The sequence below is a fragment of the Apium graveolens genome, chromosome 2, assembly GCF_009905375.1.
Source record: "Apium graveolens cultivar Ventura chromosome 2, ASM990537v1, whole genome shotgun sequence".
Classification (NCBI taxonomy): Eukaryota; Viridiplantae; Streptophyta; class Magnoliopsida; order Apiales; family Apiaceae; genus Apium; species Apium graveolens.
In genome coordinates, this window is record NC_133648.1 from 317,750,735 (window position 1) to 317,765,686 (window position 14,952).

Consider the following 14,952-nt stretch of genomic DNA (forward strand, 5'->3'; position numbering starts at 1 on the left):
ATATTTAAAAATCTACAGTTTGTTTACACTGATTTACCATTGAAACTTGAAAGTATCAGTTTTAAAACTGATTTACCATTGAAACTGATTCAAATTGAGATGACTGAGATTGGGGGAATTGAAATCTGAAGTTCATGAAGAAAGCGGGAAATTGATATGGTTATTTTTGTGTTACAAGGGTTGTGGCAAATGTCGAGGACTTTCAACACTAAAAAGGAGAGAAACATTGATTTTAATTTTAAGTTACAATATCTATAAGTAGCAAATATACTTTTTTTGTGAAATTTAAATATATGTAATAGATAATGTAATCCAACTAAAGGCATTATCATCAACTCTTATGCATGATTTTAATTTCCCTTCCAAGAACATTTCAAAAGTATTTTGCTCTTTGTAAAGGTGGTGATATTGTTGTGTGGTTACATATCTAAATTACTTGTTGGAAATTGGAATCATAAGGATGTGCGACTCCAGAGACCAGCGTAATCATCAATTTAGGTATAAATATGTAAAATATGGTTATATTATACTACCTCATCTTTCTCATTTCTTTACGGGTTTTTTCACATGTTTGAAACACGTATTTTAAGGCAATTATAAAGTATATCTCCGTAATTTATTTTTAAATTTTTCTTTTTTGTTCTAAAAGTTTAAACATTATATTAAACCTAAATTCACACTATTAAATTTAAAAAGTAAAATTTAAATATTTAACTGATCAAATTATTTTACCATGGCTAGTCAGTACCCCATACTCTGCTAGCGTTCCCATTTCAAAAAAAAACACTTGTACAATTATGATTTCATAAAATTATGGGTTCAATATCAAATAGGTCATTACTGCGTCCAGATGTATCAAGTGAGTCACTGATTACAAAACTGACTCAAATGAGTCACTCATTTAAAAATTTATATCAAAAATATCACTCTATCGTTAGTCGAAATTCTTAAAAATATTATAAATTGAGTTTCGCACATTTTTTATGAATGATATTACATCAAAATGAAAGATTCTGAGTACTAGTATTTTAGATAATATTTATAAATTTTTAATAATTTATCTACTATTTATTTTTATTTAAATAAAATAAAAAAATTAAAAAATTAAAAATAAATAGTTGATAAAATTTTAAAAATCTAACAATATTATCTAAAATAGTAGAACTCAGAATCTTTTATTTGGATGTAATATCATTCATAAAAAATGTGTGAAACTCAATATATGATACTTTTAAGAATTTCGACTAACGATAGAGTGATATTTTTGATATAAATTTTTAAATGAGTGACTCATTTGAGTCAGTTTTATAATCAGTGACTCACTTGATACATTTGAACGCAGTATATGACCTATTTGATATTTAACCCATAAAATTATTGATTGAGAAGAGAACGGTTGAATAGTTTAAATGGTTTGTTATCCATATCTTTACTCACTCCGAGAATTTATTAGAACATATACTCTTTCTTTTTGACTAATTTGACTTATATACTTACAATTGAGTATATGTTCTAACAAATCGGGATGAGCGGGAATCGAATCAACTTAATTGAATCAACTTGAGCTATCTAATTACTCTTTGTGATTGCACCCCGTGTTTGTAAAAAATTTAAGAAAAGAAAGTGAACTGCACACACACTGAGCTGAACTCTAACCCAAAGAAGTTCTCAACACCAAGATCCAATCTTTCTTCTTTCAAATCATCTCCATCAATGGCAAACACATCTTGGAGAAAAGAAAGACCCACAAAGCTCCTAACATCAGCACCCAAAACCCTCTTTTTATTACTCTCAACTCTGCTTCTTTTCCTCACTTACCTCTCATTTCAATCCCCATCAAACCCTAATTCCAATTCACTCTCTCTCAAAACCCCTTTTTTTCATTCTTCAATTAGCCCCTTTGATTGCTACAACTCACCTCAATCACACCCAGTTATTGCTTCTTTAGTTGAAGGCCTACAATACCCATTTCTCTATTCTTTATCTGATTTTGGAAAATTGCCCGAAAAGCCTCACAAGAACATTGTTAGAGTACTAAAGGGGAAGCCTTTTCAAAAACCCGATATTTCGAGAACGGTTCAAGATTTTTTGGGGGGAATGAGGGGTGAGGGGAAAAAGGGGTTGTTTGTTGATGTGGGTGCTAATGTGGGTATGGCTTCTTTCGCGGCTGCGGTTATGGGGTTTCGAGTTCTGGCATTTGAGCCTGTGTTTGAGAATTTGCAGAAAATTTGTGAAGGGGTTTATTTTAATAGAGTGGGGGAGTTGGTTACTGTTTTTGAGGCTGCTGCTTCTGATCGCGTTGGGAATATTACGTTTCATAAGGTATTCATGTGATCAAGTTGTGATTTTTGGAATGTTTGTGCTTTAGCTTATTTCTGTTTGGGGCTATTTATGCATAATGTACGCTCTTATAGTTCATTTGATGATTTTTTGTAGTTGCGCTAGGTTATTAGATTAATGAGCATGTTTATTAGTATAAGTGTTAAACTGTCGTGACAGTCATTGTTAAATTGAATTCCATCATCGTAAGTACTATGTATGCATATAATGGTACTACATAGGAAATCAATGCCTAGCATACCAAGTCATAGAGCAAGACTAACACATTATAGAACTATATTATGCTATTGGAAGTAATTATCTATGCAATTTTGATCATGTTTCAGAAGCTTACATCAAAATATCACTCCATTCTTCGTACTCCAAACAAAAGCTCATTTTTTAATCTTGAAATTCGAAAAGGTTTATCAGTGTAAAATGTGGACCCTTTGGAATTAAAACTAGCTGCAAGTGAGAGTTTCTGTTTCTTTAGGCCGTAGATGAAGTATTGTTTTTAGTTTACACTAAATATCTGTAGTGATAATTTTTGCGATATTTCCAACTACTCTACTCATGTTACTTTTTTTAAGATATAATTACACAAATATTTTGTAGTTATGATGAAGGTTACTCACAGGCAGTAGTAAATGAAAGTTAATTACAAATGTCTGAGTAAGATATTCTTGTTGTGTAATAACAGTTTTGATCTGAAATTTAATCATCACGGAACCAGCCATTGCAAATCATAAGTGAAGTCTACAAATACTAGGTTACTGGTAGCAACTGCTTTAAAGTAGCTATGAGAATCTTGTATTCTTGTTGCTATTGTATTGCAGTTTACCAGGATGTCTGGCTTAGTGAGTTTTACTCATTCTATACCTAATTGTGCCCTAAAAATGGCATAGAGACAGAAGTAGGTTTACGGTATGTAGATGTAGTAAAGTATCTTAACCTCCCATTGGAGAGTTGGTGTCCTTGAGGTATGACCTCTTGTATTGTGACCATTGGTAATGATTCTGACATCCTTTATGTTTTTTATAGTCTACTATAAGACTCTTTATGATGTATTATTGGATCATATTAATACTCTATCCAATTCTTTCACTTCTACAACAGTGCGTGCATAAAGTTTTTTCTGGTCTTACTGTAATTTTCTAACCATTTTCTCTTCTGCTATTTACCCAATTTTATCTTGCATGTCTGATATTCATTTTCTTGAACATGTTACTCTAGTTGGTTGGCCGACTTGACAACAGTGCAGTTTCTGCTAGTGGAGCAAAGTTGGCATTCAAGTCCAATGAAGAGGTTGCTCTTCAAGTAAGGACAATTCCACTTGATGAACTGATTCCAGAGTCCGAGCCTGTTCTTCTGATTAAAATAGATGTTCAGGGGTGGGAGTATCATGTATTGAAGGGAGCCACAAAGCTATTATCAAGGAAAGAAACGGAAGCCCCGTACCTGATATATGAAGAAGATGAGCGGCTTCTGCAAGCGAGTAACAGTAGCGCCAGAGAGATTAGAGAATTTCTCCATTCTGTGGGTTACCACCATTGTACACGGCATGATACTGATGCACACTGCACCAAAAGAAAGGAATAGTGTATACTTACACCGATACTGCACACAAACAGAATTCTTGTAGAGCCTCAACCATCATGGCGATAATTAATACTTGTTAATAGTATGCTGTAAAGGCTCTGCAGGTTCACTGGCAGCCTGACAGTATATATGTCGTTTTTCGTCAGCAACGAGCTTTAGTGAAAAGTAAAAATGTAGTTGTGGTTGATCTTTTCTGCATTTTCATCAAAAGCAAGCCAGTGGTTGAATCTCTGTAAAATCTGACTCAGAGCTGAATAGAGATGCACCGATGCATTAAGGTTGGAGAAATCCCCCCCCCCCCTCTACTTTAAAAATATTTGTAATAGTCTTTTTAAGTATTTTTAATAGCTAATAGTTTTTTTAAGTTGTGTTTGTAACTTTGTATTGAACATTGCTTTGGTACTCGGAAAGAAATAGGCAATTCTTTTTATGTGTTTATGTTATTTCAGCTTACATGTCTTTACTATTCTAGTTACACCTTACAAGTGATTTATAGTACCTTATAAACTGAAGCGGCATACCATTTTTATGTTATGCGGAGTGCATTGAGATTATTATCGTCAAGATCTTATTTACCAAGTAGTATTCAAGGCTTTAGCAAAGTTGCTGTGTATTCAAGTGATACAGGCCTTCCCTGATCAAATAGCCTTATTCTAATAGTGGTGATTTGCCAGGAAGGACCATAGATTCATGTTTTTGTATCTAACAGCTTTTTCTTATTAGGGAATTGACACAAAATTTTCGTTAAATATATACAGTGTTGTGTAAGGTGGTACGTTGGTATGATATCCCAGAACCATGTCTTGTATGGAGTTCATAATCTCCTGCCCTAGCTTGAAGTGTCATCTCCAAAATGACAAGTTGCTTTTGCATGGAGTTAATTTGTGTAAAAAGAGTCAGAAGTAGGGTTTGTCGCTCCATAAGTCACTTTTTCGACGGTGTTTCTAATATATTTTGCATAAAAAGAGTCAAAGTAGTGATTGTCGCGTCACTTTTTTCGATGGCTTTTATGGCCAACACCCTCTATTTATTCTTGTACATTTGGGGCGGAGCACTATCAGGTGCCCAAGCAGTACCTTCTTAATTATAAAATTATTCAAATATCTCCACACAAGATTCATTTTTTTTTTGTGATTTGATTTCTTGTAACAATAAAAAGTTTGCTGATCTTTAGATTGACGAAGTATGGATATAGACATATCATACACGTCCATGCTACAAATAGATCAACAGCCAAATAGATGCAAAAACCAACAGAAGCCACTTCATAACCATTTACATTTTATTTAGGAAATGGTACAACTTATGCACAATGCCACTGATTTCAGGACCATGGTACAACCTCAATCTCTGGCAGCAAAGGTGCATCTTAGGGTTGAAAAATGATTGTGGTCCGATCCTATTATCTTTCTCCAGTAAACGGAAAAAAAGGCATTGATTTCGTAAGACACTGGAAAGAAACAGTTTCAGATCTTGATGAAGCAAGTTGAAGCACTATTGTGCAGTTTTGGCTATCAAGACAATATTAAGCTCAGAATCTCCCCGGAGTATTTGAATGATTTTTCGGTTTCTTCCAAACAATGGTTCTTCTCCTCCCTAGTCCAGCTCTGAACAAAAGCAACATGCATACAAAATACAGTACTGTGTTAGATTACAGAATTACTGAAGCTACTAACAAGGAAATTAAGGATGTTGGGAAATCATAAAAAGTCTGAGAACATTACTTCAGCAACTTTGTTTAGCTTATCTCTAACATTCTGCAACAGCTGGGACAAGTCACCCTCCCATTTATAGAAGTTCAATTCTTTCCCATTGAGTATATCCGTAGCAACCTGAATAGATGAAGATAACAATGCATTATACGTTTAGAAAGTTGTTTAAACATTTGCGGCTTATAGTTATGTTTTGCCATACATAAATGCTACGACTGTTTAGTATGCTAAAAAGAAGCTTACTTAAGGCATCAATCACCCATATACGTGTTACCAGACAGTAGCACGTAAGCTTACCTTTCTCCCTATCATTCGACCACCAGCTGAGTGAGCAAAATAGGTGTTGTAGAAGTGACAAATGAATGCTTGAGGGTCATTCTTGGATAATTCTTCGAGTTTTTGGGCATAATTGAGACCTGGTGGAGATGGTTCAGGAATGTCATGACCTTGCATCTTGAACCATTCCAAATCTTTTTCCAGGCCTTCTGATCTTTCCAGTCCCGTGTTTTGAAATTCAGCATCTGTGCCAAATACCAAAAGTAAATCAGGTAAACCACTAACTGAGCAGATTACCAATAGTAGAATCCATCGTCTCAAAAGTTAAAACTTTATTTATTATACCAGTGGCAGACTAAAGTATTTTCATACTGAATGTGTTCTAAATTCCCTCATAGTGAAGAAATATTAGAGGGGCCTAAAAAAATTAACAAAATAACCAAATTTCACTGCTTGATGAACAATGATCGAAAAATAACTGAAACGTGCTATAGGTAAGTACCCTACTTCCCTGAACAAAAAGCTATAGGATATCAGCAAAAGACATACTTTATGAAGTAGTGTAACATATAAATACAGCATACTGAATAAGCTATACACAGACACACAATACCCAGATGCTCAACTAAAGCTCAAGAAACGATTGCATTCAACACAATTTATCTCCCAAGGTGATAGCCATGGCCTTCACAGTTTTACTTCAAGTGGTTTATTTGTTAAGTATGAATAAAATATGCAGCAGCCATGTTTTAATCGGTTTGACCAAAGCTAAATTTCTGATGCCAAAAGTAGCCTCCAGCAACCCAACCAGATATAATTGTGTTAATCCAGAACATGTTGCTCTTAACTATAGTTCATATCTAAAAGCAAGTATTGCATAGCTCTATTTGGTTCTATAGCTATAATATAGAACTAAAACTACAAGAACACTACTCCAATGCATAGCAATAGTCAAATAATAAAAATTCATTATTGGATAACTGGGTGTATTTGTAGGACCAAAGATAGTTACAACTTACAACCATTCTTGCTACATCATTAATTAACTAGAAACGGAGTGCAAGTTGGTTCACTTTAGGTAAAAGTGAAATAGTCCGACAAAAACTTAGTTAAACTTGAAATTATTTGGTTATAAAATGCGACAAGCATTAGAGCGTAACTTCTACTCTAGCACAAAAAAAACACTTCTCAGTGGCATATTCTTCTCTGCAAATTTTGTGTGGACAGGTTGATCCATTTCAGGATTCAATATAATATATAGAGTATGCTGCAACTTACCTGCATTCATACACAACTGTGATTTTTTTTATTTGAATCTATACGGCTGTTTGCATTTTAAATGTTTCTTGGTAAAAGGATAAGGATAGAACATCGAGGAATAGTCCCCACTCCCCACCCCCATGACAAAGTTATGGGTTCCCCTCCACATTCCCTATTCCCAGATCCCCTTTGGACTTGAACAAATAAATGTATACAAAGTATGGACAGCATAGACTCTGATTCTAGAAAAACTCCTCTGTTATTGCTTACAGAAGCTGGTTTTCGAGATTTTCTTGAACTTAAACTAACCTCAAATTGGAAAATTAAAGGTAATCAACTAATCATAAAACTTTTCCTCATATTTCTTAGGTAAAAATAATTACCCTCTAATTTGCTTATTAGTAAGCACCTTGCCTTGCTCTCTCATGAAACTGAAAGGGCAAATATACAAAGACATAACATATTGACATTAAAATATGTAACAAAACACAGAAGCCTAAAACACAACACACACAGTCACTGAACCAGTAAGCTCCCAACCTAGCTCGAAACTCCGAAAAATATAGTGAATTTTTTATTATCTAAGTCTCATTTCATCCCTAAAAATCAGTTCAGTTCCGGGTCATTTTAAATCCTGGTTCCGCCGCGGCTAACACTCAGACAAACCAAATAAAACAATCAAATTACAAAACTTACATTCAGGAAACTCAGCCTTGACAATAATCCCCTCAAGAGTATCATAAACCAGCTTACTATCAACCAAGAATTTCAAGTACCCTTCAACACAAGGTTCCCATTTAGCCACAGGCTTACCCTGAGGCTCTTTTTCACCTTCTTTAGCCTGATCTTTAGTATGCAACTTCATGGCCACAAATCTCATTTCCTCAACAAACCCTTTAGCCTCACCAGGATACCTTTTCTTAGGCTTCTGTTCAGCAGCTGTTGCTGACACTACATTTATTTTCTTCAAACTCAGAGACTTTTTGTATGAACTAGTCCAAGAATTGTAACCAGGGTTCTTGATTGATAAAGATAATTTGATATTTTTGGGTGAAAAAACATGGGGTTTGTTGAAAATGAGGTGGGATTGATAAGTTGAAGCAGTTGAAGCCATTTGAGTTGAAAAGTTGAGATTTTTTATGTTTCAAGAGAAGTAATGTAAGGATGTTTTTTCAGACAGTAACACGGGTGTTGTGGCTGTGTGTGTAATAGTTGCAACTTGTGAATGATCTTGTAACTCTTGTTGATGTTTTATACAGAGGAGGCCAAGGGTGGGGATTGATGTTGCAGTGTTTAAAATTAATGGCTGAGATTGGGTGCATTTATTTTTATAATGTCGAGTCTCGATTGAGTATCCGATTTTTCGGATCATTAAAATTTTATTTCGATTTAATTAAATTCGATACCCGTTTAAACCTGACATGGTCGATGATTTTGATAATAAAAGAGGATCTGTTATACAAAGATTCATTTGGGTCTTACTTGAACACCTTGTTTGTAGATGAGCGAGTCACTTAACATGTTCAAATATCTCGTATTTCCTTGCCACGAAAAATGCAATGAGTTACTCATAGTACATTTTCACAAGCACTTTTGATTATACATACTGGCTACTGCATCATTATTTATCAGTACTAATCATGTACTTCTTGGTTACTAATTATCTAGTAGTAATTGAATCTTGAGCATATATGTCTAATCTCTCCTTCAGTTCCGGTTTTAACCTCAATGCTACTCATTTTGATCATAGCCTTTCGGAACTCATAAGCAAATTTGGCACCTAGTAATCCTTTGAAGTTCCCTGCATATTTCTTTACTATCTTCTGTGTTACAGAATCACCCCAGAGCCTTTGATCTGACTCTAGCACTGCATTTCCATCACGCACATTTTTGAAGAAGCTCACATCGAATTTTTGCTGCGAGTCTATGTCTAAATCCACTTCCTTTGATCCATCGCCATTGATGGGACAAATATTTTGGAATCTCGGTAAAAAAGAAGGGCTTATTGTTGGATCTGCATTTCCAGTTTTAGTGAAATTGTAGAGTCTGTAGCTTGAAAATTGACAGTGTGTTTGGCCTATGGTATGTGCACCTGCATTTTCACACCATTTTGCAGATTAAAAATCAAAGAACTTGGTAAATAGGAACAGATTAGGGTTGCAGAGTTGAAGTTATTTACCAACTAATGTGACAAGGTCTTGATCATCAAGGCCTTTGTCTGCAAATTTCTGTCTGTGGTCTGCTATAGACTCGAACGGAGAAGGCAGGTTTACTTGAGAAGCTAAAGAGATTCTACCATCTCTTCTTCCCAAAGGAACGTTCCAACTAGGCCCATCGCTCTTGTAATATTATCAAAAAATTCAATGTATATAAATATCACACAGTGTGAACTAATCGTATACTATGCATGCACACAAAACTCGAGTAAAAACTACTTTTTTGATCTAACCCTTTACACAAATTAGTGAATTTCAAAAATATGGTTCAGTGGACAAACCAAATCAACAGAGTCGCGGGCAGCCAAGGCTAGTATATCAGCACATGAAACCACCCCGGGGCAAGATGCCTCAATTTGTGATTTTGCATAATCAATTACTTCAAATCCTCTTGCTCCACGGTTTGCTGTTGCACTTCTTTCAGCCGATGCTCCCTTGATCAACACAGAACCATCGCAACCCTGAACAATGAAATCAAACTATTACTTGCAACAGCCAACAGCCAGATACTGTATAGTAGTAGGTTCAATCGTATGCAGTATGCATGTACTCATTTAGCCTATAACCATATAGATTCTGTGTATAGTATTACCTGGACAAAACAATCATGGAAATGCAGTCTTAACAGTCCAGCAGCGATGGTAGGATCGTTGTCATAATAATACTTAACAGACGACTTTACTATGGCCTCTGCGTCTGGACATGAAGAAGAATAAAACCCGGTTTTCAGGCCTCCCTGACTTTCTGCAATCTGCAAAGGCATCATGATTGTCACCATTAACATTGATAAATAACCAAAGCAAACTCTAATATGAATTTCCATTTGCCCTTGCTAATCTACTTATTAAGCTTTAATAACAAAGGAAAATTTTATTGATGCTTCTTCAAGCCCATGCACCTTCAATATATATACTACCTAGATAGTTGTGGTTTTCATATGATCAATGAAACATTACCAAGCACATGATTAATTTAAAATGCGCATTTGTGTTTTTTCAATTAATAGTGGAGGTATACACATAGAACCATTAGTGTGTAGTGGAGGTATTATTACTGTTTTAAGCACTGTTAGTAAACATAATGCTGGTGATTAATTAGTACTATAGTGGATTCTTCAAAATCCTTTTTTTCCAGCATTCAAATCTTATCTGATCACTTGCATTGTATTAATATGTTTGGAAAACAATGCTGAGTGTCAAGTAGCTTGTATTGTGAGACTTGCAGCTCATTACTATCACTCTTGCCCACTGCAAGCAGTGTGAAATTGAACGCTTTGTTTGGACCTCGCAGACAGAGTTCAACTATCCATGTAAGGATGTCGATACCACTGTTAGGTAATATTTGATCTATCTTAATCGCAAAACTTAGCTTCGAGTGTCCCTTACACTTAATAGAACAACACTCTGCACCTTATTCATATTGCTCATTAGGTTCTGGCAAATCAAAATTATGATATATGATCCTGATATTCAGGTTTGAATTCTAATGTAGCCTAGTAAAGTGATAAACCAATCTCAGTGACCAAGTTCAAGTCTTTCGATGAAGATATTCTATGCATAGCTGGGAAAGTAGATTTGCATACAGGTTAGTTATGTTAAATCCATGCAATAGTGTAAGCCATGCAAGGAGGCATGTAAAAGAAGGTTTTTAAATACAAAAAATTAGGGGAAGTAGAAGGATATGGTTTCTGCACTACCAATTTTAAATTTTCAAAGAGCACGTGAAACTAATGTCAGAAAAACCATGGATACAAGGGGGTCTCTCCGCCAGTACCCCAAATCTGAGAACAGTTTTGGGATCTCTAGCATTTCTCGTGCTTAAAAAAATAACGCTTCCCGCTTCTCAAAATGGGGATACAATTTATTCGGACAGGCTCCTGGATTTACAACACATGTTATATTATGTTGCTAACAGAATTTTTATTAGCCAAGCAGAAATATACCAGGGGATGCTCCAGGTAGACGCGTCTTACCAAGCAACAGCAGGCACTAGCGCACTGCGCCTGAACTATGACAACTCTTCAACCTAGCAAGCAGAGTAACACAGAGTAAATAGATACTAAACTAAGATATCTAAGAAGACAGCCTTTTTGAACAAGTCTAATTTATTTCATATGGGTGCTAACTTCAAATTGCAGGTCCTATATATTTTTCAGACTGAACTTTCAAGTTATATTACAAAATGTGTACTGGCTTGTGTCCTCACTTGAACCATCACAAACTGGATACCGGAATCATCTGCTAAGACCACCCTTAAGCCCCAAACAAATACTCCAGAGATTAACATAAAACTACAAAATATAGCTGCGGAGAATCATGCAGACAACATTTTCGTGTACTGGAAACTCTATGATATTACAATTTTACTAATTTTAATATGTTAGTATCTAACTACATACATTGCGGATGTGCAAGGAAAGAAAAAGCAACAAGAGAGGTACAAAATCAAACTCTAAATGATGTGGCAGGGTATTCAAAGACCAAAAACCTTAATAAACTATTTGGCTTCTTGTTGAAGAATTGGAGTTTGAATCCATGCATCCTCCATTCCACTAATTTGCAGGGGTGGCAAAGAAAAAGCACTAACAGTGGAGCTCCCACTTCGAATTTCTTTTAAAGCTCGTAATGCTGATATGGTGCTTTTCATATACAAACTCTTCACATACTCGATATCAGCGACTTCCTTGACACTTCTGACCAAATCATCATTCTTGGCAGGGCTTGAGGTTGATAGCTCCTCCTTGTCAGGTACCTCGGAGGAAGGTGGTAGCTCAGCCATAGGGAAGAGGCGATCTAGCATTGCCTCACACTCTTTCACAAGCTTGTAAAGCAAGTCAGTGGTGAAGAAGGGCTGCTGTAGAACCTTCTGGATAAAGGGCAAGCGAAGGAGTGCACCAGTTCTTTTATCGTATTTTTTCAGTATCTTAACCAATCCTGTGTTGATAGGGCGAGTTAATCAATTTGTACCCAGAAAAATTACAATATAAGAAAATAAAATCCTCAGTCCTGTAACAAGCTAGTTTAAATTACGCAACAATTTTTATAACTACACTTCCTGATAGATGCATAGAATTTAGAAAAAAGAAAGAGGGGAGTGAGAACAAAATTTGGATTAGAGAAGAGGCAAACAAGAAAGATTAAAATCGTCTCCAGAAGCCTAAAGTTCATTACCATTACCAAGTACTAGAAGCATAACAATGATTTATACTACACTCGAACAATTTGAAGGTAGTCTACTGCCCTGTTAAGTGATCAATACAAAACACCAGGCGCTACAACTAATTACTTATCAGTTGGCTAAAGTGAGCTTCTGAATCTACTACAATATAACATCAACAAATTATAACGGTTAAAGGAATTTTGAGTAGCGTTATTATGATATTATCATATGCAATTGATTTCTGAACTACAATCAAGGTGATCTCTGAAATTGACTAGAATGTAACGCCAATGAAAAATGCTCAAAAAGAATTTTAAATTGAGTGATTTTCATCATATTACTACGCAACTTGTGAACAACAATCAGAAATGAAAACAGAAATTACCTGTATAGTTAAGAGCACTATAATTCTCCAACAGAACCATCTCCCCATGGAAATCTACTATCTCCTTTCGGATATCTGTCATCTCCTCACTCCAATCTTCAGCACTTGCTACTCTATCGCGCAAATCCTGTAAGCGACACAAGAAAAAAAAGAAGAAGAAGAAAGTCAGTACTACATAGTAATGCAAAACCACAACCTATTAATTATCTAAATTTCGGTCATTTGCAGAAATATAAAGATCTAGATCACGTCTATGATTCAACCATTCGACATGTTAAGAACAAGCATGCTCGTTCGCATTATTAGTAATCGTGAAAATAATCTTAGATCAGTAGTTCTATAACTGAACTTCAGAACAACATTAATCTTTTTTAACACATATTAACGACAGATGGTGTAAGACAAACGATTTCTATAACATAGCATGCGGTAAATATCCGCGATGTACATCATAAAAAGACCGTGGTATGGTATGCTACGTTTGCCGTAGACCGGCCCCTGATTTAATTAAGCTTTTAATTTAACTTTGTCTTTGATTACACACATCCATACAAGTTGAAAAACTAAATAATCCACAAGTCCACTAAACCAAAAACAAAGAACAGAGTAACAAGTTGATGCCAGTTGGCAAAGCCACAGGAACAAATAGAATATAATCTAGTTTGACAAAATCAGTGGCTTGTGTGGAGATATATAAAAATGTGTGGATAAAAATGTATATATTCTTCCAAAAGACAGTTGATTCGATTAACACCTATTCAATTGTTGTTAAGGTCAATTTACTAATTTAGCAAACAGCTACTACATCTGTATTCTTTTTTTGCTAATCGATTACACACGCATATGCAGCACTCGAATTATTTTCATACAATTTCTTTAGAATAGCATAAAGTAACATTCTTTCACTGTATGTTTATTCCTTTTTAATAAGATAAGACCATCATAATTGACAGCACACACCTTTACAATACAAGCCAAGCCTAGTCTACAGAGCTTCCTTTGATTAAAAACTAAAAAAGTAAATAAAATAATTCTTCTACAGAAAAGAAAGATTTTTTTTGTTATAAAATGTGTTCTTCAATCATCACAAGTTCTTGGTTCTAAAGCATGACTAATTCAGTACTTTTCTTATGTAATATTGGTTAAGTTTATATGTTTATTAGATTTCCGAAACAGTATCACTAATGACTACTAACGAGTGTCTGTCACATAACCATAACCAAATTTTGTACCTCTAACATTACTCGAAACATACACAATTACCAAAAACATAATAAAACCACAATAACTAATCAAAACCAATCTCATCAAAACATGAAATGAAAAAATCACACATTACCTTAAGTCTAATAATGTATTCTTCTTCCTTTTCCACGAAAAAAGAGTTAAATTTCTCCACCTCATCTTCCAACAAGTTAAGAAACTCAATCTCCTCAACAGACATGCATTGATCACCAGCTGAGATTCTCCTGCGTTTCTCAGGCCTGGTTGAATCATCATCATCATCAACAGGGTTGATAAGCTTGAGACGTTTTTTAAGTTCCTTGTAAGACAAGAACTTGTCACGCCATTCAGGCAGGGTTTGGTCTATCTGGTTGCTCAAGCTCTTACCAAACTTCATGGTTACAAGAATGTAAGAAAAAACAAGAGAATAAGTGAAGAGTTGAGTTTGTGTTAGAAATTTAAGTAGATGTAATGTGGGTATTTATAATATGGGGAATATGCTTAGGGTTGTATCAGGTATATTCTTGTTTTTGGCTGGGTTTAATAAGTTGAGATTGGAAGACCTTCAAGGCCATGTGGGATCTACTAGATTAGGAAGGTATATTCTATTCTATTTTCGGTTTTTCATAAATACCCAAATTTAAAAGATTTTTACGAAAATTTTATTATTATTTTAAAATCTATACTATATTATAATAATCGGAATGAGATATATTTTGGTATGTCGATTTTGATTATCCTCATTTATGATGGTTGATTTTTTTTTTTAATAAAGTGATAAGTACTGTTACATCCAAATATT

General features: G+C 34.8%; 4 protein-coding genes across 4 annotated transcripts; 1 reads left to right on the forward strand and 3 right to left on the reverse strand.

Moving 5' to 3' along the window:
* The first annotated feature begins 1,600 nt into the window (after positions 1–1,600).
* Positions 1,601–4,350, forward strand: LOC141708902 (uncharacterized). Its single transcript, XM_074512734.1, has 2 exons — positions 1,601–2,322; positions 3,553–4,350. Exons 1-2 carry the CDS (start codon positions 1,714–1,716, stop codon positions 3,916–3,918), a joined length of 975 nt encoding a protein of 324 aa, XP_074368835.1. The 5' UTR covers positions 1,601–1,713; the 3' UTR covers positions 3,919–4,350.
* Positions 4,351–5,034: 684 nt separating this feature from the next.
* On the reverse strand, positions 5,035–8,414 carry LOC141708903 (heme oxygenase 1, chloroplastic-like). Its single transcript, XM_074512735.1, has 4 exons — positions 7,863–8,414; positions 5,928–6,151; positions 5,643–5,750; positions 5,035–5,525 (listed from the first exon to the last, which is right to left on the reverse strand). Exons 1-4 carry the CDS (start codon positions 8,278–8,280, stop codon positions 5,433–5,435), a joined length of 843 nt encoding a protein of 280 aa, XP_074368836.1. The 5' UTR covers positions 8,281–8,414; the 3' UTR covers positions 5,035–5,432.
* A 272-nt stretch (positions 8,415–8,686) lies between these two features.
* LOC141708904 (peroxidase 25-like) lies at positions 8,687–10,248 on the reverse strand. The gene is made up of 4 exons (XM_074512736.1): positions 9,975–10,248; positions 9,664–9,843; positions 9,346–9,505; positions 8,687–9,258 (listed from the first exon to the last, which is right to left on the reverse strand). Exons 1-4 carry the CDS (start codon positions 10,203–10,205, stop codon positions 8,831–8,833), a joined length of 999 nt encoding a protein of 332 aa, XP_074368837.1. The 5' UTR covers positions 10,206–10,248; the 3' UTR covers positions 8,687–8,830.
* A 1,447-nt stretch (positions 10,249–11,695) lies between these two features.
* LOC141708905 (SPX domain-containing protein 1-like) lies at positions 11,696–14,611 on the reverse strand. Its single transcript, XM_074512737.1, has 3 exons — positions 14,266–14,611; positions 12,927–13,053; positions 11,696–12,315 (listed from the first exon to the last, which is right to left on the reverse strand). The coding sequence occupies exons 1-3, from the start codon at positions 14,545–14,547 to the stop codon at positions 11,879–11,881; spliced, it is 846 nt and encodes a 281-aa protein (XP_074368838.1). The 5' UTR covers positions 14,548–14,611; the 3' UTR covers positions 11,696–11,878.
* Between the last annotated feature and the right edge of the window lie 341 nt (positions 14,612–14,952).